Below are 22,771 nucleotides of genomic sequence, written 5' to 3'. Positions count from 1 at the left end.
GTCTTAGTAGTGTCTTGCATGGCTTGCTGAAGCCTATTTTGTCTCACATGGGTACATGTGCAGATTATAATGTAACATCATGTAAAAGTGAAAGACCAAGTGTCGATGGTCGAATGTAACAGTCACGTAGTAGTTGAAGATTCATGAGGGTAGGTGAAGAGTCACAAAGGGGAATGTAAAGGGTCACCCAACCTTTTTTATTTATAAAACCTCATAACTCATTGTACAGGCTTTTTGGGAGCCACGCTTCATATAGGGGTATCTTAGAGAAAGTTTGGAGTGTATTGTAATGAGCCTTTTCCTCTTCAAAGTGCACATCTAGTATATCTCTTTGGAGGAGTAGGCGACAATGACTGTAACATTCCGTTGTCGGGACTAGTAGTTGGACATGGTTGTATGTATGATTGGAACTTTCACTTTCTTAATAATAGAGCCAGCATGTTTCATGCATATGTTATTATTGTGTTTCAGTTATCTTTGTTACTCTAATGATATATGTAGTTGTTTGCTTACACATGTATGTATCGACTCTTTCTATATATGTATGTATGAATCTTGTGGAGATGTGTTGTTGGTTTAACCATCACTTTGGATCGTTGGTTCACCTGATATCTTTGCTCGTGTGTCCAAGCCGCGTGTTTCCATGGGTTTCCAAGGGGCGCACTCATTCAACTTTCCATGTGTTACAGCCTTTCATGCACCTTCCTTGGCTTGTTGCACCAGTCACACCCTTACTACCAACAAGGATATCCTGCTTGCCTCTGCGCACAACCGCAGTCAAGGCGATACCGTACGACTCACTGCTAGGACTCCTGCACCAAACGATTTGAGGTCTAGTTAGGGCTTCTTACCAGGGAGATCCCCTCACATGTTGGTGGGTCCAACACCGTCAACAATGTGCGAACTTATTTTAAAGTGAAAAAAATAGTGTATATCTTTTTATTATTTAAATTGCATTTTTTAATGTTATAGATATTACATAACATGTGTATTGAGTCATTTTATCAATGCACATTATACTGTTTTTTTTGTTATTAATATATTTTTACGTATACATCAATATTAATTTATATTAACTATTTTATTAATAACTCATAATTGATATTTTATTCTATATAACATTAAAAAAAAAAAATTAACACTTTTTTTCTATATATAAATCTATATATGAAGTTGTTATCCCCTCTTAAAATATTTTTGAAAAATATAAAGTTTAAACATCTTACTCATATATTTTTTATCACTTCTAATTACTTTACATGAAATCATATTAAGTTATATGGACAATTAATTCAATATGTATAACATTTTTTTTCTATTTTTTATTATAGCTAATATTATTTTCCTATACAAAAATATTTTATTTATATTAAAAAAACAAACATACTTATGTATTGCCTTCATAAAATATTATACAAAATGTTTTTGCTTATAATCTAAATAATATATATATAATAATAAAAATAATATAAGATAATAAAAATAACCCAAAAGACAGTGCTTGCTTTTTCAAAATCATAATTTCAATGTGACCAAAAATTTCGCCACGTTTTGAATCAATCGGGAAACCTTCCTATCCTGAAAAATAATGAAACTATTTAAGAAACAATTCATAAAATCGTATAAATATTCAAATATAAGAGTCGAATAAATAAATAAATTTTATTTAAAAAAAAATTAAATTAATCCTTTGGTTCATTATCTAAACCTTCCGCGGTGGAAAATGTCATAATGCAATGTCATTCCGCATATAAAGATCCAGATGGAGACCCCAAAATCCCTACTCCATTCCATTAAAAACTTGTTGACTCGGAGCCCATTAGCATGAATTCCGACTTTTTAAGATGCATGAGTCTTTTTTTTAATTTAATATATGTGCATATATATCTATATATATTTATTTTTTTACCAGCTCAGTGTGGGTGGGGAGTAGCTTTTGTATAGGATGGAAGAGAATAATTTGTTATAGTTGAATGTTTATCACTAAAATTTTTAAATTTCACTTAAAAACAACTAATTTACATTTTATAAGTGATCATAAATATTATTGGATAAAAAGTGAAAGACTCATCTTACACATAGAGAAATAAATATAACAATCAAGAAATACACATTCAAACCATGTACACCATGATTATTTGGAAAATCCCAATTGGAGAAAAACCAACCAACAATAAATCTATTATTGTCCTTGGTTAAAACACAGCCAAGCCAGCCAACACCCTGAAACTATGGCTACCTACAATGGAAAATACACAAGCCTTTTAAATGCTTCAACTACATGTGATACCATGGACTCAATACCCTCAATCACCAATACTAAGTGCCAAAAACCACAACTGTTAACCATAACTGTTGACATAACCTCAACTCCACCATAAAGTCAAATTTATCTAATGACTACCGGTGAAAATCAATTCCAGCTCAAAAGTGGAAAGATCATCTCAAATACGCGAAAGCTTTCAGTAATGCCGGCTTGATAGTACTAAAAAAACACTCCAGAACTTTTAAAAGTCTCCGCATTGACTAGGAATAAGCATGCCCGTGCCACACGTTTTTTAGATATTCGTTTATATGGAAGATGGACTAGCACAGAGGAATGCCATGATCAATTCATCCAATCAATTCACAGATAAGTGCCATGATCAATTCATCAATCAACTCTCAGACGATGCAACCCATAACATAAGGCACGTGTCGCTACTTGGTCCAGTGCTTGTGTTTCAGTGCCAGTGCAGATGATGGAACTTTTATAAATTGGATGTCTACGCGCAGATAGATTTTCAAGTCCGTCATTTCCAGTGAGAAAAATGGCAGCCTCCAAAGACCAGATGAATATCTTGCTGCTCGGATGTGTTGCCATCTACTGTTATTCAATTATCGCGGGTAACTTAGCATTACCCAACATTTTTTCTTGTTCTTTTTGAATGCAATCCAATTTTTATTCATAGCTTAACACCAACAAGGTTGCTGTATTAAACTGATTATAATTCAAATCGTTGCGCAGGCGGTGATAAAATAGGAGTCAACAATGGCATGGTGGGAGACAATCTGCCACCTGCAGACCAGGTGGTAGCCTTAATGAAACAGAACAACATTGGGAAATATAGGATTTTCCAAGGAAGTCCAGAAGTACTGCCGGCTTTTGCTAACTCCGGGATCGATGTAATCGTGGGAATCGAAACCAACAGACTGCAAGAAATATCTTCTAGCCAAGATGCAGCAGACAGTTGGGTTAAAACCAATATTGTCCCCTTCTATCCCGCCACCAATATAAAATACATTGCAGTGGGCAACGAGGTTGTGAAGGTCAAGGAGAACGTGTCGTATCTTCTTCCTGCCATGAAAAACATTCAAACCGCTCTGCAGAACGCCAATCTGCAGAACAAGATCAAGGTCTCCACCACCCACGCCTCAGAATCTGTTATAGGAAATGCCTTAATCCCGCCTTCTAAGGGAGTCTTCTTAGACGACGTGAAGGACACCATGAGCTCTGTGCTCAAATTCCTGTCAGATAACGAGGCTCCTTTCATGGCCAACGTCTATCCATTTTTCAGTTATGTCAATGAAAACTGGAGAAACATCTCTCTGGAGTATGCTCTGTTTAAGTCCACGTCACCGGTGATGCAAGACGGAGATCACAGCTATATTAATCTGTTCGATGCCATCGTTGATACTATTATCTCGGCCATGGAAAACTTGGGATATCACGACTTCCCGTTAATCATTACTGAAAGCGGATGGCCTTCTGCTGGCTTGAACGTGGCCACAGTCGACAATGCTCAGGCTTATAACAACAATCTCATCAAACATGTATTGTCGAATGCAGGGACACCCAAGTGGCCTGGAAAGAGCATCGAGACCTATATCTTCGCTATTTTCAACGAGAACCAGAAGCCAGGGGCTGAGACAGAGCGTCACTTTGGTGTCTTCAACCCTGATAAAACGCCGGTATACTCTGTTAACTTTTCTCCATATTGAGTTGCATGTCAATGCCCTAATCATGGGCACCAAGTCCAGCTGGACAAGCCCTACTTATCTGTATGCAAAATGAAGTGATACATATGTGATCATCCTGAAGTGTGAATTGTGTCCAAACCGTCATGTCGGTAATCTTGTTGGAAATGGAAAGTCTTGACATTTGTGTTTGAAAATATATATTGAAGGTTTAATAGTGGATTATAACTACAAATGCACTCAAATTGGCCTCCCAAACAGATTGGTATTGAGATATATTAATATTCAAATCGAAAAGATGTACATCATGTATATATTATTTGGACCAAAAGCTGAAACAGAGCATATTTGTCTTTAAAAATTCCATAGACCCTTTAACTACGATGCAAGTGATAAAGGTCACAGCAATGTCACATAACAAGGAAATAGAGAAATTAAAAGCAGTAAGGCAAATACAAGTCTTATTCTAACAATACTTGCATGTCAACTCAGTTCCTGAGTTTTGCTTTCAATCCTATGTTGGTTTTTTGGATGGTACAATTCATAATTTTGTAAGCAATCACAGTTTTAACTAAGAAACTCATGTGCAAGTATCAAAGCGATTTTAGGAAAGGTTCTAATTTTATTTTCCATTTACTATTCTGACCACATTATGCTGTTCCTGAATCCTAACCAGCAACCATTTTGAAATGAAATATTAAAATTCATACATCCAAATTTGGTTTTTAAACAGTGCTGTACCATATATTCAGAATTTGATTCTGAATATTGTGATGTACCGTGCGCAACACAATTAAAAGAGATGTATCACATTTATTATACAAGTAAACCAAAATGGAAAGAAAATAGCTATGGTAAATCCAGCTCAACCCCAAAAGTTTGCACCTCAAGCTTTTGTAATTCCCCTGGCGCTTTATAGATCCCAGGTCAAAAAGGGATTAAAGATGGATTCATGCTATCCCCCTGGTGCTTTATATATCCCACGTCAAGATGGGATTTAAGATGGATTTATACAAAACACAACCGTCCAGCTCTCCAATGGTACTCATACTAAAATTCTGAACTATTTTAATAATATACTTGTAGATAGCTTGAATTCATTTTATATTTAGTTACAATGGACAGGCAAGAGCTTCTATTTCTAGTTTCCCTGTCTCTTTCAGGGAAAGAGAATAAACACATTGCAATCATGGAATCCTCCAACATAGCCATCTGCAGCTTCCACATCCATATTCAAATGGATGTTGGTCATAGACCTCAGCCTTCAGTGACTGATAGCCGTTTGCAATATCAACATGGAAGGTCCATAAAATAGACTCATCTGCCTTGCCATGATTATAATCTGCTAAGTATATATGTTCAATACGATTCTACAATAATTCAGGATTAGAGGGCCACCCCTGTGATAAGTTATAACACATCAGAGGGCTTTAATGCTACCCTTACGCCTAAGACCCTCATAGCCTAAAACCTTAGGCGATGTTGATAGCACTGCAGTGAATGCAGAAATGGGAAATGAACATTTTCACATATCCACAGAAGAAGCTCTGCTAAACAACAAGACAAAAACGAAGAGGCAAAAAGAAGGTTTTAAGTGGTCCCATTCTTCATCCCCTTGCTTCAGAACATGCCTGGTGGATTTTTTCACCAAAGAGAAAGATGGGACACCAGCTTCATCGTTTTTACTCTAAGGCCCCATGAATCTACTTTAAACCATTTCTGGCAAAGGGATTCATCACACAAGGCAATGAAGGATAGCGATCAAGTATCAATAGGTAGACTAACAAACGTCTTTCCGCAAACTTCAAACAACCTAGCTTGATTGACGATAATTACCAGATCATGTAGATTTCCCATTGCAAGTGCTGCAAGAACACTACGGGCAGCCAAGAAAGAATCTGGAATCGCTTCACAATTGGTCCTAACCATCTGTCCTTGTAGCTCAACATTACCTCATTTCCCATAAGCTCCATGTGAACCGCCCTTTATCCAATATACACATAAAATCAAATCAGTACTCACATTCAAAAGCCATTTTTTAAGTCTCAGTGTTCCAAGTAGCAAAAAGCCAAAATTTATAAAATACCGCATTCATCCTTAAAAAAAGAATGAACCACATTTTACCCAAGTAAATACTCAAAAATATAGTTTCTGTCTTATATCTTTGGTTAGCAGACTTCAACTTCAAAGCATGATTATCACAAGCGCAGTCACAGAAAAACTGCATAGCTGCAAATGATATTAAGTATTGAATTCCAGTGCTAATCTTGCAATTTGAGACGGAGAATGTTATTAGCCAAGTTCATGCAGATAATTTTTTCACAAACTTGGAAAGCTACTATTCAAAAAAAGATTATGGCACAAGACCAATGGTAAATATGGTCTCCTTGATGACACCAACCTGCATGGGGGCCTTGATTTTGAATATCTAGAAACACCAATTTTAGTGCTTGTTTGTGCAAAACTCTTCTCTCTCCACAAATTCAGGAATCACACGTTGATAAACAGAAAAGCCAAATTTATGGGCTATGCATGCTTCAGTATGTAAGTTTTTGCCAGAGAGTTAGCAATAAATAGAAAACCATTTATCATAACAGAACCATGATTTCGAGACAAGAATTTATTAACTTGTATGAAATGGAATGAGTAAAATGATTACTTTGCTCATGTTGCCTCTATGGCTGGCATTTCTTCTTTGTTTGAAAACAATGTCAAGATTAGTACTTTGACAAACTGCAAAATCGGAAAGAAAACATCATTAAAGCAATATTGGTTTCTACATTATAGGATTCAGTATATACCCCTTCCAAAAATTCACCCTGAATGGTAAAAGGCATTTAATTCTTACAAAATCACAGGCCATAACATTTTGAACAGTTATTGCGTATATAAAAGGAAGAAAATCAACCTTTGCATAAAGTGTGTATTTTACATTGAGATTTTAAGCTCAACTCTAGAACTAGTTTTTTGCAATTTTGTTCATTTTGGGTTTATACTGTTTGCATATTTCAACACTTTGCCATGGAGTTTTCTTTAGTGCAATTTTTTGGAAGCCTTTTCGGTGGGTTTTTCTGGTCTAATTTCTCTAAAATCGGCCAGAATTTATTGAAATCACAAGTTTGATAGGTGACTCTGCACAATCGAAGTGCCCTAGGGATTTTTCAGGGTGATGAATCCCTATATGCCATCAAAAAAACCCATTTAAATAACACGAATCAAGATTTCACCTCAAAATTTTCCACAAGAAATCCAAAAAGTGCAAGACAACTCCTTTTGCCATTATGACTTGACGCAGTTATATTTATCCTGTAACATAAGATTGGAACTTAGGAGCTCTGTAAAAGGTGCGATGAAGTTTGAAGTAAGAAACAATGAAACATGATGTCATCGTCGATTCTCTTTCTATAATTAATTCAATAATAGATGTCTGTACCTGAATTATTATAATTTATATATTTTTCCAACTCTGTCTTTATATGTTTCTGAAAATTTCTATATTGCCAAATTACCCAAGTACAATGTTTTGGGAAATTGGTCATATCCACACTCCTACATTCGGTAACCTTGCCTCAATACTTTTCTATTTTATGTTACATAAATTCAAAGGACCTGGTTATTGCATTCTTTGAGCACCAACGGGATCCCAAACAATTAGTTTAAAGCTTTATTGTTTCTTTACAAACATAAGAAAAACATAACGAATTGGTCATTTTCCCTAGAATATATGACACCTATATAAACCAAACCCCAGATATTACATTACAGAAAATGGCTAAAAATATTTTGAACCGTTCACTTTAAAAGAACTGAAGCGGAAGTATTGGACAATCTTACATCATATTTCAGGGCTAGAATGAGGCACACTGAATCAGAGAATCATAATTCATGTTCAAGTACTGGATAAAATAGATTTTGGATTGGGAGCATACTCATATATGAATTATCTACAGTCAATGCATTTTAACAGTCAACCTAAAATGCAGTTATTTAACCCCAATCATAGTACACGATTTCTTCATACTAGAATTCGTGAGAGGACTCATGCTAGTTAGGTTTTCGTTGGACATTGAGATATATTCGGAAAATGTTTTAATTAATACAGATGTCAGGATTTGATTTCTTTCAATTGCTATCGTCACTAGACCTGGGCAATTAGCATTCTTGTGGATACCTTGTCTCTATCATTTTTCATTACAATGGGTGTGATTGTCGCTATGCACATTTTCACATTGTCATCCTTACTTTGTATTTCAAATAAGAGGAAACAAATTTTTATAGTTGTGAAACAACTCTACCTCTATGTATTCACTGTTTGTTAGTTATCACATTTAGCTATCATAAATGTGAGGGTTTAAATTGCTGCTCAATTTCCTCTGGTTTAACTATCTAGAGCAAGGATGACAACGATACTTCAAGATTACTTGAGTCTCACGCATGAAATAGAGTTCCATTGAAAGGGCTGCCGCTAAATGGAAGAAAACTATTTCCACTTCCGAACAGGGCAAGTGCAGAGAGTCTCCACCCTTGAATGAAGGCAACCGCGGGCTGTCTCCAACCTAGGATAATGCCAAAGGCACCAACAGAAAAAGATGTGTCGCCTCCTCCTGCTGTCTCCAACCTAGGATAATGCCAAAGGAACCAACAGAAAAAGATGTTTCGCCTCCTCTAGTGCGGTCAAAGATGGCATTACCCTATGTATTTAGTGTATTTCATATGGTCAGTTATGGAGCCTTTTCCATGGTAATTTGACATGCTCTGAAATGATGAATGACTTCTGACCTTTACTGAGTTGATGCAGAAAGACATGTATTCCGTGTGTACTAGCTAGGATTCCTCTATAATCTATTTTCTCTTTCAAGTTTCAACACTACATTGAGGATACTCGTTTAGTTTTGCGACTAATTTGAGGCTTTTTACCCTTCATTTCTCCCCTAAGCCGTTTCTTGCTCATTGGGATATAGGCTCAATAGTTTCTATCACTGGTTTGATCATTAAAACGCTATTGTTGCATGGGGATCTGTCGCCCCCAGAAATACTCAAGTACCTTGTGTCTCTGCGTTTCGGGGACTTTTAGATCTTTAAGAAACGTCTCCAAATTGTTGGGATTCCATTGTGGATTTAGGGACTTGCTAGCCGTCCCTAAGACATACCGGACAGATTTCAGGGATGTTCCATACAGATTTCAGGGATATATTTGGCAGATTCCAAAGGGTGTTTTTTGGCAGATTTCAGGGATGTTTTGGGAAGGTTTATGTATAATCCAAGCACAAAGCTTCTTTTTGACGATCATGGACATTGATGATTGAATACTATGATCATTTTTCCCACTCTTTTTTTTTGAATGCATTGAATCTAAATTTTTTGTACAAGTTGCAGGGCAAAACATGAGTTTTGTATGATAAGTTTCATTCTGGATTTCTAGTTATTTAGATATTGGATTTTCAATAGTAAAGTTACAAAAAGCACTCTCCATATCAAGAAAACAGAAAATACAACGTTTTAAAAGGATGATCTTTGTGGTTATTTTTCTTGTTCTTTCTTAGGATCACCTCAACTTTTACATAGTGTATATGGGTTTCTAGGACTCATTCAAGTTTAGTGTTTCCATCATCCCAACCCTAAGCATTGTGAAAACAATCATATAGATGTCAATTGAATTGAGAACTAAATGTTTAAATTCCTATTCAATCCCCTTCTTAATATGAAATATGAATTTATTAGACAACCAAATTATTTTTTAGTGGTTTTCAACACAGCAATAAAAGTTTACAACACCTATTGAAAAGGGAATGCCTTTTATGTTTAACATAGTCATCATTTAACAAGAAATATAAGGAAAAAAACTAATATAAAGACAGTTCTCCTTGATACATTGTTCATGAACCTTATCACAAATTTAAAATTGTTACACTTAAATTTCTTAAAGCTAAAGCTCATGTCTTATGGCCAAGAATGAAATATCATTCAACCCCTTTTCAATTTGTTTGAAATTTTAATTAGTGTATAAAAATTGTACATAATACTAATTTGAAACAACTACAAATATTAATATTAAATTATATATATATATATATCCATTTCCTCAAAATTTAAGAGTCCACTCTAGCCGTTCCAGAGACTCGTCCCCGCCCCGGAAACAAGTGCAACATAGTTAAAATGCTTTGATAGGATTCTCTCGGACAGAAATGCAACATTACTATTTGAGGGTTCCTATTCCGGGTCAGGAATAAAATTAGAACCTCATCTATACTACCACTTCGATGTTTGATGATTGTTATTGTCATTTCACCTATCATTCCAGCGTTTAAGTGACATCCCTCTAAGAAGGAAATAAAAATGATTTTACCCAACAAGAAGCTGGCTAATGTCACCTATGAAAATACCATTATTTAAGAAATCTAAGTAACTCTTACTACCTACAAAGCTTCATACTTATGGCTAAGACATTAGTTAAAGCAATGTCGTAAATATGATTTTAGGGAACATATCGTAGAGGGTTCAGAAAGAAACTTATTAGAAATATCAGGAAAAGTGTCAAAAATTATCAGCAAGCATAAACGTGAACCACTGAAAAAAATTCAGAAAAATGGGCATTATGAAAAAATGCAAAAATCCAGAAACATCCGGAGAAATATCTGTAACACTGATTTAAAAGAATAGATTCAACACAGATCACGTAAGAATTAAATCAAGAAATCCACTACACTTATGGAAAAGAGATTACCGAAAATAATCAGTTCCCGTGGATGACAGAAACATTCAATAGCTCTTTTTTTTCAGAAGGAAAATCTAAATGTATTATATTAAGGTGATATAAAGATCTACAAAAACGGCGAGAAGCCTCAGGCAGATATGTAGAATAGATCGAGAAATACAGTGGAGGCGATGCCTCATGCAGGAATTTGAGCAAGCCAGGATATGAGAAACATAAGAGATCGAGAACAAATATAGGAAGCCGAAACTGCTGTACCAGATGCGAAAGCAGAGGAAGATCGTGCCTCATAGAAGGCAGAAAACAGAACTGCCGGGCATGCAGCAGAGAAGATGCAAAAACATAGGAATATATATATAGATAAGGCAGAAAAAAGAAGAGTAGCAGATAAGAATACACCGAATAGCGCCCATCCTAGGACGGATCAGGCAGAGACCCCCGTATAATAGGAAGAATGGAAGAAAGAGGAAGGGGGCAGTCCTGAAAGATGCGCCGGCATCGCCATTTCCAGATGTTCCAACATGTTGAGATAAAAAGAGCCTGCCAGGTTGGGCTTTGAGAGCCCCACCAGGAAAATGCATCCTGAACAGAAGAAAACAGCTTGAAGGGAAAACCGTAGATGCAGGAGAGATCCATCCAAAGAGCCGTGGATGCTGAGCACTGTAGGAAACAGTGAAAGTTCGATTCCAAAGCTGCTTGGCAGAGAAGACATCTACCAGGCCCAGACCATCCTTTCTTTTGAAGAACATCCCAGGAGAGATTCTTGTTGCAGAAAAGGAGCCAGGAAAAGAGAATGGATTTGAGGGGGCAGGGGGCTTTCCAGAGAGAGATGGGAAAGACGGAAGGGAGAGGTGGTAAAGCAGCTGAGAGAACAGAGTAAATGTTCCGGACAGAGATGGGGTGGATAGAGCTGCTGGTGGACCAGATTAGTTCATCCTTGGTGCCAATTTGGAGAACCCCGCGATGAGTGAATCTGGTTGTGAAGGAGAGCCAAATTTGACGGAGGGGAGGGGGGATGTCAAGCTGAAGGTCAGTTTTCCAAATAGGCTCTAGAGAGGACCAAGAGTGAATAAGATGGTTCCAGGTGAAGAGGCCCCTGGAGTGAAGGAAGGTAAGAAGAGGCGGAGGGATCATGGACTCAAGGTTGTATAGGGTAGGATCGATTCCGATGAGGACAGCCGAACCAGAATAGAGAGTCCATTTTAAGTTGGAAAGGAAGAAGGGTAGGATCTTTTTGAAGCTGTGCCAGATGGGGGAGCTCTACATTTAAAGTATTGCCCAGATTCTACCTAATATGCAAAATACAAAATTCACGAAAAAGAATATAGAGAATCCTGTTTGTAGTAGTTATAGGCAGAGAAATAGCCAAGTCTTTGACGTCATCTAGTGCAAAATAAAAGAAAATCAAAACCATAAGTAATATTAATCATACACAAATTAGGATTATTGACAAAATTTGTGCAAGATCTTCATCGCCTCCCAATTATCTGTTTTAACTGTAATATCCTGAGGCCAATAATGCATAATCCCCCAGCCCTGGAACTAAGTTCTACTACATGTCCCCTAGAATTATTTCATGATTTTTCACCCTCAAACAAAATAACAGAGAAGGTTGATACTTGACAAACAAAAATGATCGATATCGGAAGGAACCAGACCAACATAATCCATACCGAATTTCTAAGCATCATCACTAATAAAAGATGCAAAAGGAGCTCCTGACAACTACTGAGCAGAAAACAACTGTGAGCCCTAGACCCCAATGCGATTAAGTTGGTCCAGTTTAACAGTTCACAGATGGACCTGCCTGTGGAATTGGCATTGAAGCTACGTTAAGTAAATGCTTAATGAGCACATTAATTTATTTCTACTTCCCACACTTCACAAGAGCAAACCATGTCGTTGAAGGCAAAGTTATCAACCCAGATTTGGCGAGGAAAAAAATTATGACTCGGCTCAAACTCAGCCTTCGACTCACCCAAGCGTATTTTATAATTGCCACCCCAGGCAAATTTGTCAAATGCAATCATTTGTTAGATGATCCAAAAATACTTTTTTATCATAGGTTATAAAATTAGAATAAAATAATTATTAATTTAAGATATTAAATTAATAATTATTATTCTAGAATGTTTAATTATTTAATGGAGATTTTTAGAATTAGCATATTGTTGTAACTAGATATGATTCTCCAAATGAGTCGTATCTTAGGATCTATTATAGGAGATTAGTTAGCTAGTTGGTTTGAATAGAATTTATTGTAAATGGACACTTGTTATTGAATAAGTGATCCATAATTAGAGGTAGTTAGGACATAGAGCTTATAAATAGCTCATTGCAAGAGTGTTTGTGTTGTTCGGGTGTAAGCTCTTGCAAATCAATTATGTAATTATTTTTTCTGATTAATAAAATTATGTGTCTGAGGACACTTCTGCCATTATTGTGGTATCAGAGCTATGGTAATGCTGCAGTTGATTTGAGAAGGAGATTCCAGCAGTTGATTTGAGAAAGAGATTCCAGCAGTTGATGTGAAGAGGAGATTCCAGCTCTACAAGTTTGTGGAAAACTCCATTGAATTGATCAACAAATAATTGGTATGAAATTTGTCAAAATTTTGTTCAAAAGAGAAGAGAAGAAATTTTATTGATTTTAGATTTTAAAATTCGAAAATCAATTTTTTCTTGAATTATTATCAAAATCATTGTGTTGAATTTCTATTATTTTAGTGCCATATTGGATGGCCTGTTCTGTGTATACTCGCTGGTGCCTTCTCTACATAAATGCTGAGGAAATTTAGTTTCTGGGCGGATCATGTTGATGTTGAGTATTTACGAAAAATTATAGTGATGTGTTAATCAAGGATTGGTCCACCGAATCGTATACGCCTGCATCATTCATTGCCATTTTGGTATCCTCTGATAGAACTGAATATTTTTTTTGTATTTCTTGAATCTTAACTTGGCCTGCGCGACCAACGAATTACGCACCTTCTGACAAATTTGTGTAATGGGATCGTGTACTCTGCTGAGCGCCTTCGGGAGCTCACTATGTCATTTCTGAATAGACCGCTTCACCAAATTGGTACCGGAAGACGAAGGTGGTCTGCCGGTGGCAGATGAGCCGGTGCTGCCATCACCTGCTGATGCGGCTCTCACGCTGACTGTGTTGCGCCCACTTGAATGAAGTGCAGATGTGGCTGAAGATATAATAGACCTCGACAATGCTCGAGATGCCATCCTGGGAGAGTCACGGGAATCGGCTCTCCGTAAACACTGTTTGATGCCGAAGGTTTCACGCCACGGACTTACCATTGCCTGATCCATCACGCTGGAGCTTTCATTCGCATACTGTTGTGCGTATTTTGCAACTTTACTACTCCACACCAGGGGACCGACCCCAACTCTGGCTCTTGCTGCGTTTTGTGCCGGCAGGAATTTGAAATTCACACAGAATAACAAATTCAAGAAAAGGAAGTGGATAAATAATTGCATCTTCATTTTCTCCCTACTGTTCACTGTGCTTGAAACAATATTTGCAGACTTTGCAACCAGTTCATATCAATTCATTATTTAGAGAAAACCGCAGCCTGTATCAATTCAAAGTTCATTCAGACGGAGCGGCCACCTATATCAATTTGAATCTGCTATATCCATCCAAAAATTTGTGATTTTAGGTAATCGTCGGATAGGGAAGCCGCAAATGGGCAGCCATCTGTATCAGTGCAGTGCTGAAACCTCTGGTCCGTATCATCAAAGGTGCATCGTTTTTTTATTAAAGTTCTGGGCTCTTATTAAAAGGAGTGAGTGTTGCAAAAAGTAAAAATGAAGAAATATTTGTTTAATTTTGTAATGTTATTGGAGTAATAAGGGGTTTGTAATTTTGGGCATATTGTATTTTGGAGAGATATGGAGTTTTTTAATTTATTGGTTGTGGAGTAATAAGGGGATGTGTAAATTTTTGGATTTTAATTGTAATATTTGTGGAGAAATAAGGTGCAATAGCAATTTGTAAGTTTTGAAGCAATAAGGAGTTTTTTTGTTGTAATTTTTTGAAAGGAGATAAATGTAAACTCAAAGTAATTTTACTTTGAGGGGGGGTAAATTTTTTTTACCAGGTTGTGCAAAGCACCATTGTAAAAAGTCAAATTTTGAAAGTTGCCCTGTAAAAATTTGAGAAATTGACTAGAGACAAGTGCAAAGCTCAGTCAATTTTCTCTTGTTTTGACGACTATTCGAGGGTCAAGGCCAAGCCCCGATAGTTCGTTTTTTGCATCGTGTGTTGCTGTTGTGTTGACTATCTTTTCCTTTCTGTTCTGCTTCTTGGTGCGTCTCTTCATCGCTAAAAATGTCTAAGTTGATTAACTTATTTTCTGATTCCAACAAACTTGAAGGCACCAAATCTTATAAAATGTGGCATCGTCTTATTGAAAGCACACTCATTTACAATGAATTATGGCAAGGAATATGTGATGGAGATGTAAAGCCGAATAAACCCACAGAATGAATTATGGCAAGGAATATGTGATGGAGATGTAAAGCCGAATAAACCCACAGATGCAGATCCACTGGCAAAATGGGAAATCAAGAATGCTAAAGCCTTAGCTCTTATTAAATCGTCTGTGAATGATGAAATGTATGTACACATAGAGAATGCCACAGATGCATGGACTGCCTTGAAAACTTTTAAAGACCTCTTTGATACTTAGCCAGAATCAAAGAAAGTTGATTTACAGTTAAAATTGTTGCAAAAGAAATTAACTGAAGATGGTGATATTCTTGAATATCTCTCCAGACTTAAGAATATTAAGCAAGAAATTATTAATGCTGGTTTTCCCGCAATTGATGATAGCTTTATGGTCACAATTGTAATTGCTGGGCTTCCTTCTTCCTATACGCATTTTTTAGAAACTTTACAAGTAACTGGGAAATTAGAAAAACTAAAGTTTGATGAACTTTGTGAAATGTTAAGTCAGCATGATAAAACTTTTGGGAAGAAGAAGAAAGTTGGTGAAGATGTTTTTCTCACAGAAGCCAGCACAAGTAAGTCTTCAGCAGATAGTTCTCGAGGAAGAGGCCAATGGAATCAGAATCAAGCCAATCGAGGTCGAAGCCAAAGTAGAGGCAACAATTTTAACAGAGGAGGAAGAAATAATTTCAAGGTAGAGGAAACAACCAAGGAAGAGGCAATTTTCAAGCACAAGGATATAATAGTCAAGGTAGAGGACAATCTCCAAATAGAGGTCAAAGCAGAGGCAAAGGACAATCATCAGGACGAGGAAGAGACTTAAGTCATTGGATAATCCAGCACTCCCTGTGTGTTTCGTGACATGGACTAACCGCCTCTCGAGGATCCGTTAACTCTGGCGATGCGTCCGTTTACTAACACCTGCGGGTTTTGGTGTAATGGCAATCGTGATCCCAACTAGTGGTATCGGAGCCAAAGGTCTCGAGTTCGAATCACACTCGGCTCGCGCTGGGGGGGAGATTGTTGGGCATTGGATAATCCAGCACTCCCTGTGTGTTTCGTGACATGGACTAACCGCCTCTCGAGGATCCGTTAACTCTGGCGATGCGTCCGTTTACTAACACCTGCGGGTTTTGGTGTAATGGGAATCGTGATCCCAACATCATTCTACATCGGCTTTGTACTTCTATGTATATCCACTACAACAGACTGTACAGCAGATATCTGTGCATTTCTGACAATCTGTTCTCATACTTAAGTAATTTCCCCATGTTTGTTTACTTATATGTGAGTATCTTTGCATTGTTGCAAATGAGACCATATCACCACCATCCAGTTAAGGGGCAAGGCTAAGGCTATCAGGAGTTTAGATTTTGGAGGTCACAATCGGAAGGGCCACCCCGACGGTCCACCTATGTCCACAATGGGATGTCATACACCATTCAATTTTAACATTGCATTGAAATGCCACAGTTTCACAATCTAATGTGAGAACTATAAAACCATACAAGTTTATTCTTATCCTCTATGATGTTGCCAAATGTGCAGTCTGTTTTCGTCTCTAGAAAAGCATTCCAAGGCAGCCATAATATAGCATGGACAGTCTTCCTGGTAAGTTTTCTCACAGCACATCTATGTCGTCCACATGGCAAGAAAACCCCAGTTATGCAAATTTGGATAAAGATAATGACTTGACTCCACGCCCCTCAAAATAATGTTATAACAACAAATCCATGTAGAAAGGGGTGATGGAAAAGTTCAAAATCCAAGACGCTTGACGACTTAATGGAAACACAAATATTCTTGTCTTGCCAAAAGACCTTCAAAATTGCTAAGCTGGATCAGGAAACGAACCTGCCTGCCTTCATTGTCCGGAAAACCTAAAAGAAGCCTGTATCCTTGTAAAAAGCACATGAAGGAATGGATAAAATTGAAAACAGGCTAAAGACCTTGATTGAAAAGAAATTATTATAAGCCTCTGCTTTTGGATTTCCAAAATACCTTGCTTTGCTCAATGCCGGGCCAATATTGTGACTTTCCCTCTCCAATGTTCATAGACAATTTTGACGACAATTGAAAAAACGACATTGCGAAGGGAAGGGTCAAAATCAAATTTGCCACAATGAAGAGCAAAAGATTATGGTAAAAATATGATTAATGCCCATCAATATACCACATTCTCAAGTTTCCAATATAGCTCACACTATCAAGTGTAGGCATGTATAAATTGCTTCCTTCATCGACTGGAAGACGGCAAAGGAAAGTGGGAAATAAAAACATTTAAATGACAAATAGAAATGACCAGCAATGTTCTACCATTGTTTAATTGGGATTTTCATTATTAGCATCACCTTTCGCCTATTTCTTGCCTTTGCCTTTATACTTTCATTTTTTATTTTTTAGGACATCAAGAAACTTTCTAATTTAAGCTTTATAATATGATAGAAATCTTAAAAGGCATAATCAATGTTTTTTTATTGAGTGAAAGGTAATTTTTGTTAAGGTCATGACATGGGAGTTCAACAATAAATATCACCAACATCAAGGTACATAAAGGGCTTGGTGCTATTGATTAAGTGTCAATCCCAAATCCGACAATAAATACAATTAACATCAAGGTACATAAAGGGCTTGTGTGTCAATCCCATACCCTAATACACGATAGAATCCAAAGAAAATGTTGCAATCCTACCAATCCCTAAGTCCCAAAAATTATTTAAGTGTGCTGAATTTTGAATGGGATATGCAAATTTACTTTCTCCATATAAAGTTTGATGAGGTTGGAACCACTCTCAAACATCCTTAGACAATTAATAATGATGATAAAAATGCAAGTAAAAGTTTCCTTCCTAAAAAATGTCAACTTTTACTTTAAGAATTTAACATCACCGATAGTTGCTAGCATCTTAGGCCAATTTGTGTCAGGCAAAATAAGAGTCTTCCAAGGCAAGATGTTGATATCTTTTAGGAGTTAGGTTTTTTGTTCTTTTTATTATCAAAAAATAACATAGTATAACTTATAGACAAAATAGCCTTTCTAAGGGCTTTTTTGGTTTGTTAATTTTAACTAAAATCGGGCAAACTTTTTTAAAAACTTGAGTTTAAGTTGTTTAATCTATAGAATTCAAGTGTTCCAAGGGCTTTTTAGGGTGCTAAATCCATTTATATATTCAAAAATGTATTTTAAACAACAAAAATCACAATTTTGCTTGAAATTGTATCCCCAAATTTTAGTAAAAAAACTATTTCGTCTATACATTATACTACACCTAAAAATTTAAATGTTGGGCGCTGAATCAACCATAATAAAATCTAATATCTACTTGACAGAATAAGATTGGTTTAGTACTGAATCGACCAAGGCAAATCCTGGTACCAAACCAGCGGAGTCAGACTTTGTGGTCAACTCAGTCCGAGTTTGAAAACACAGTGCCTTGACCACATGAAGCATAATAGCCTGCCAACTATGCTTGCAATAGAAATGCAGTTGGAGCATGTAAATAAGTAAACAAGGCACCTAAACGCATCATATTGTATTTAATGCGTCTCTGGATTCATTAAGCTTTCTCGAGTCTCAATAAACTGCACATGTCTTCCCTATTGAAGTCGTATTTATACGAGAAGAAAGACCTCTATACCTGTCAAACCTACTCTACATGTAAAACTCAGAAGTCATTCATTCTTCCTGCCAGACATGGAACAGAGTCAATCACCGACAATCAAAATTTGTATACACATATTATACTATTTATTAGAGAATAACAATATCTATAGACATAATTGATTCCTCAAACCCACTGATTTATGGCCATCACTTCAACCTGTTACAACCAGCTCAAATATTGTGTTGGCTCCACATTATTATCTCCAGCCTAAGAGTTTTATAGATTATGGGTTTGATATGACAGCAAATTAGTTGTTTCACAATAAACAAATTTTAGGTTCAAACAATTTGTTCGTTCAACATAACTATCTCTAACCTGTGATCTTATATGCCCCTAATGATCACACATCCCCAGAACAACATGAGAATAAGTGACATTTCCAGTGATGTAAGAAGAAACACATTTTAAAGTCTAGAATTTTTTTTGTCGATTCTCGGTTTGATAGGGTAACAATTAGTTTTGTCAACATGAACAGATTTTAGGTAACCTTAAAAAAAAATCGACGAGTTGTGTAAGTACTTTCTATTTCTCAGGTTATAAAGCAATAAGATGATTTAAGAATGCGAGATAAACTTAATTCTATGATGGAGTTGAAGTTGTGTAAATAGTTATAATTAACAGTTGCCATATTTTAGGCACCAGGATTAGTGACCCATGGTAATAAGCTTATGGTATTACATGTATTTGAAGTCATTAAAAAGATAGAAGATTCCTTACTGTAGTGAATCATAGTTGAGCGGTGAAAGTTCAAGGTGTGGGCCGGCTTGTCTATGTTTTAGCCAAAAACAATAATAGATCTATTGTTGGGTGATTTTTTCCCCATTTTAAATTTCCAAGTAAATCATAATGTACATGGTTTAAATACTTATTGCTTGTTTGTTATATTTATTCAACCTTAACCAGTAATATCAGAGTATGGGATGAAATCATAAAAGTATTGGCTATTCCTTCTCATAGAATTATTCGTATAGATAGACTGTCCCCATAAATGAACTTCCTCACGCAAACTAATAAAGCTGGTTGAAGCTATGGCTCGGTGCACAAAACAGTGGGGCCCGTTGAGCAATGGTTTCGTGGGTGTATGGGATTGGTGAGATCCCATTCATTATTGTTTTCTGGAGCCTTCTACTCGTTCCATACCCCGATCCATTAATGCACGAATAACATTTTCTGCTGCAGTCTGGGCAGCAAATGGTGTACCTCTCCTTGTACCTTTGAATCCACAGGCACCAGCAGAAGACCAAGAAAGAACTTGTCCCCGTACATCTGTAGCAGTCACACAAAGCGAAAAGGGATTTGTGACAAAGTCCCTGGAGCCACGGTAAAAAGTAACCCAAGTACCCGAGAAGAGAAAAGGCTCACGTGGAGGATAATGAGAAGTTCGTGCTCATGTTGCAACGAAGATGGTTCAGGGGAGCGTAGAGTCTGTTATTTTGGAATTGTCTTGAATTGTCTGCTCATGGGAAGGTTGAAGTGCCCACAGAGGACACGGCTGCCTTGGCAAGTTATTTCAGAACGTTGACGGTATGGGAGAAATTAGGGCTGGGAGCACCAGGAAATAGTTGTCTTAGCCTATGCATAAATACTCTTGAGAAAAATAGAACTTGTGAAATTGAAGGAGAAACAATGGTATAAATGTTAAATTCCGTTATTGAAATTGTTTTCTGAGTTGTCCCGATAATTGGGGTTTGTGCGCATCCTCTTAAAAATATTGTGCAATGTTCATCAATCTCGTGCTCTCTGGAAATGAGATCCGGCGAGATCTGGTCCTCTTGCCCTAATCCTGAATTAGGGGAAATGATTAAAAAACAAAAATTGATGCAATTGATGAAAAAGAGTCGGACGGGCTCTCATGGCAAGCAGAATTTTGCTTGGGATCAACATCCCTCAATGACACCTTAAGTAATTGTAATTTCTGGCCTAAAGCCATCCTCGGTGAAGCTTCAAGGGCGGCAGATTTATAGCCTGTAAAAGTTTTTTTTTTTTTTTTTTAAAAGGATTTTCCAATAGGATTGTAAGCCTGTCAAGTATAATCTGCAGGCGCGATGGCCACGCAGAACCCCATTGACCTGCTTGGAAATGATGATAATGGAGACTTGTTGGCATTGTTGGACACCATCATTGCTACGAGAGACAGAGCGGCAGCGGTGGCCGCAACCGGCAGTGGCGGGCAGTGGAAAACTGCCATCGAACCTCCTTTCTCCAGCCCTGGTTGTTAGGGAATCAAGGGCTGCTCCAAATGAGGGAGGTAGAGGATGAGACGGTCATGGGTTCTAATAAATTTATTGTTAGTTAGTTTTTCCCTGATTAGAATTTTCCAAATAAATCGTAGTGTAAATGGTTTGAATATTAGTTATTTGTTTATTATATTGGTTTGTTTATCATATTATGGAGGAATTTTCTGCAGGATCAGAAGTGGCTGGAATTTGGGCAAAAAAAATTCTAAAAATCTTGTAAAGACAGTTTTTGAATCATATTTTTTTATGGTGGAAATAGATTCAGCACCATCAAAAACATCTAAAACATCTAGGACAACTAAAATTTTGAAGTTTAACCACTATAACTTAGATTTACAAAAATCCTTACCGAATTTTCTCTAAATATAACCACACAATTCCTCCAACTAATTAAACTAGGGCGTTATATTTATTTCTCTTAAAACCTAACCCAAAAGAGCCAAACGACATTTTTACGGTAATAAAATGCACAACTTATTAATTATTCATTGAAGGGCCGGTAAAAGAAATCGAAATCTGACCATTTTAAGTGATATGTTCAGTCAGGAAGATGCGATGAAAGGAAACCAAAATTCAAACTATATTTCAATCAATAAATTCTTTTAAAAAGCTGCAAAAAATCGATCTGAATATGAGATGTGTTTTAAGCAGAGCATCCGTTCACAAATCCATGAAAATATGATATGCAGAGTGGAAAATTGTGAATCAAATTTTCTCCCATTGAAAGAATTGTAGAACTCTTGGAAATCCAGCAGCAAATTGAGTAATATACAACAAATACCCATAAAACACTACGCTTAGGCGATCCGTGTCCAAAACCCGCCGACCATGGACAAGCCCTTTGATGTCATCCAGAGCATCGAAATCGAGAAGAGATCTCAAGATCCCATCTTTATCTAATCTTACAGAGGACTTTCTGATAGAGACAGAAGCTACCGCTCCATACGAGGGGAAAACCACTGCTACATTTTTCCCGGCATCCTTTTCTACATAAAACCCCTATTCGATCCTCTAGAACAATTCAAATGGTTCCGTCTGATAACCCAAAACAGAGGTACAGTGAGATAATAAATATCACCCCTTGAATTTCATACGACCTTACTGTCAATATCTTAATTTCCTTCAATTGAAAATTAAAAAGAAGGGAGAGAAAGGTTCTGTCAGGTGTGCATAGCGGAAGAACACCTTTACCATGTGGTATTTCACATGGCTCTGGTGTCATTCTCCCCTGTTGGAGAACTCTGAGTGTCCTCAATTAAAGCAAGAGCAAGTTTCATGCATCTTTTACTTTTTGGCCGGCATCGTTCTGGTGGTTTTTAAGAAGAGATAAATATTTTTTTGGAGTGGTCTATTGAAGTAGAGGAATTGTCTGAAAAGTTAAAAGTGGTCAGAATTTAGGTCAAAAAATCTTATAATGCAATGTTTGAATCATGTTTTTGATGGTGGAAATAGATTCAACACCATTAAAAACGTTTAGAGCACCCAAAATTAAGAATTTTAACAACTTTTACTTCTATTTACAAAAATCTCTGTTAGATTTTTCAAAATATGATCAGAATTTCCATAACTTTACAGGGCAAAAAGACATAATTTTAGACTACAGCATAGTTTTTTATATTTCAGTTTGAAATCTATGTTTCATTAAGGATGCCCTGCTATAAATTTCTATCACTAATTATTTGGGCCTTATGGACAGATCAACTTGATTCCAAAACCATCTAATAATTCATATATAT

The 22,771-nt window shown here is 36.7% G+C and overlaps 1 protein-coding gene and 1 long non-coding RNA gene across 2 annotated transcripts; one reads left to right on the top strand and one right to left on the bottom strand.

Annotated features, from left to right (window-relative positions):
- The first annotated feature begins 2,636 nt into the window (after window positions 1-2,636).
- On the top strand, window positions 2,637-4,271 carry LOC149184292 (glucan endo-1,3-beta-glucosidase-like). The gene is made up of 2 exons (XM_089418883.1): window positions 2,637-2,886; window positions 3,008-4,271. Exons 1-2 carry the CDS (start codon window positions 2,811-2,813, stop codon window positions 3,979-3,981), a joined length of 1,050 nt encoding a protein of 349 aa, XP_089275009.1. The 5' UTR covers window positions 2,637-2,810; the 3' UTR covers window positions 3,982-4,271.
- A 793-nt stretch (window positions 4,272-5,064) lies between these two features.
- On the bottom strand, window positions 5,065-22,333 carry LOC149184291 (uncharacterized). Its single transcript, XR_016257768.1, has 3 exons — window positions 21,817-22,333; window positions 6,617-6,690; window positions 5,065-5,940 (listed from the first exon to the last, which is right to left on the bottom strand). It is a non-coding gene; the product is annotated as an uncharacterized LOC149184291 (long non-coding RNA).
- Window positions 22,334-22,771: the final 438 nt, after the last annotated feature.

The sequence above is a fragment of the Pinus tabuliformis genome, chromosome 3_2 (genome assembly GCF_031772625.1).
Source record: "Pinus tabuliformis cultivar Carrire ecotype Pingquan chromosome 3_2, CPIR1, whole genome shotgun sequence".
Lineage (NCBI taxonomy): Eukaryota > Viridiplantae > Streptophyta > Pinopsida > Pinales > Pinaceae > Pinus > Pinus tabuliformis.
Note: the sequence above shows the minus strand (reverse complement) of the source record. Positions and strands in the feature narration are given on the sequence as shown.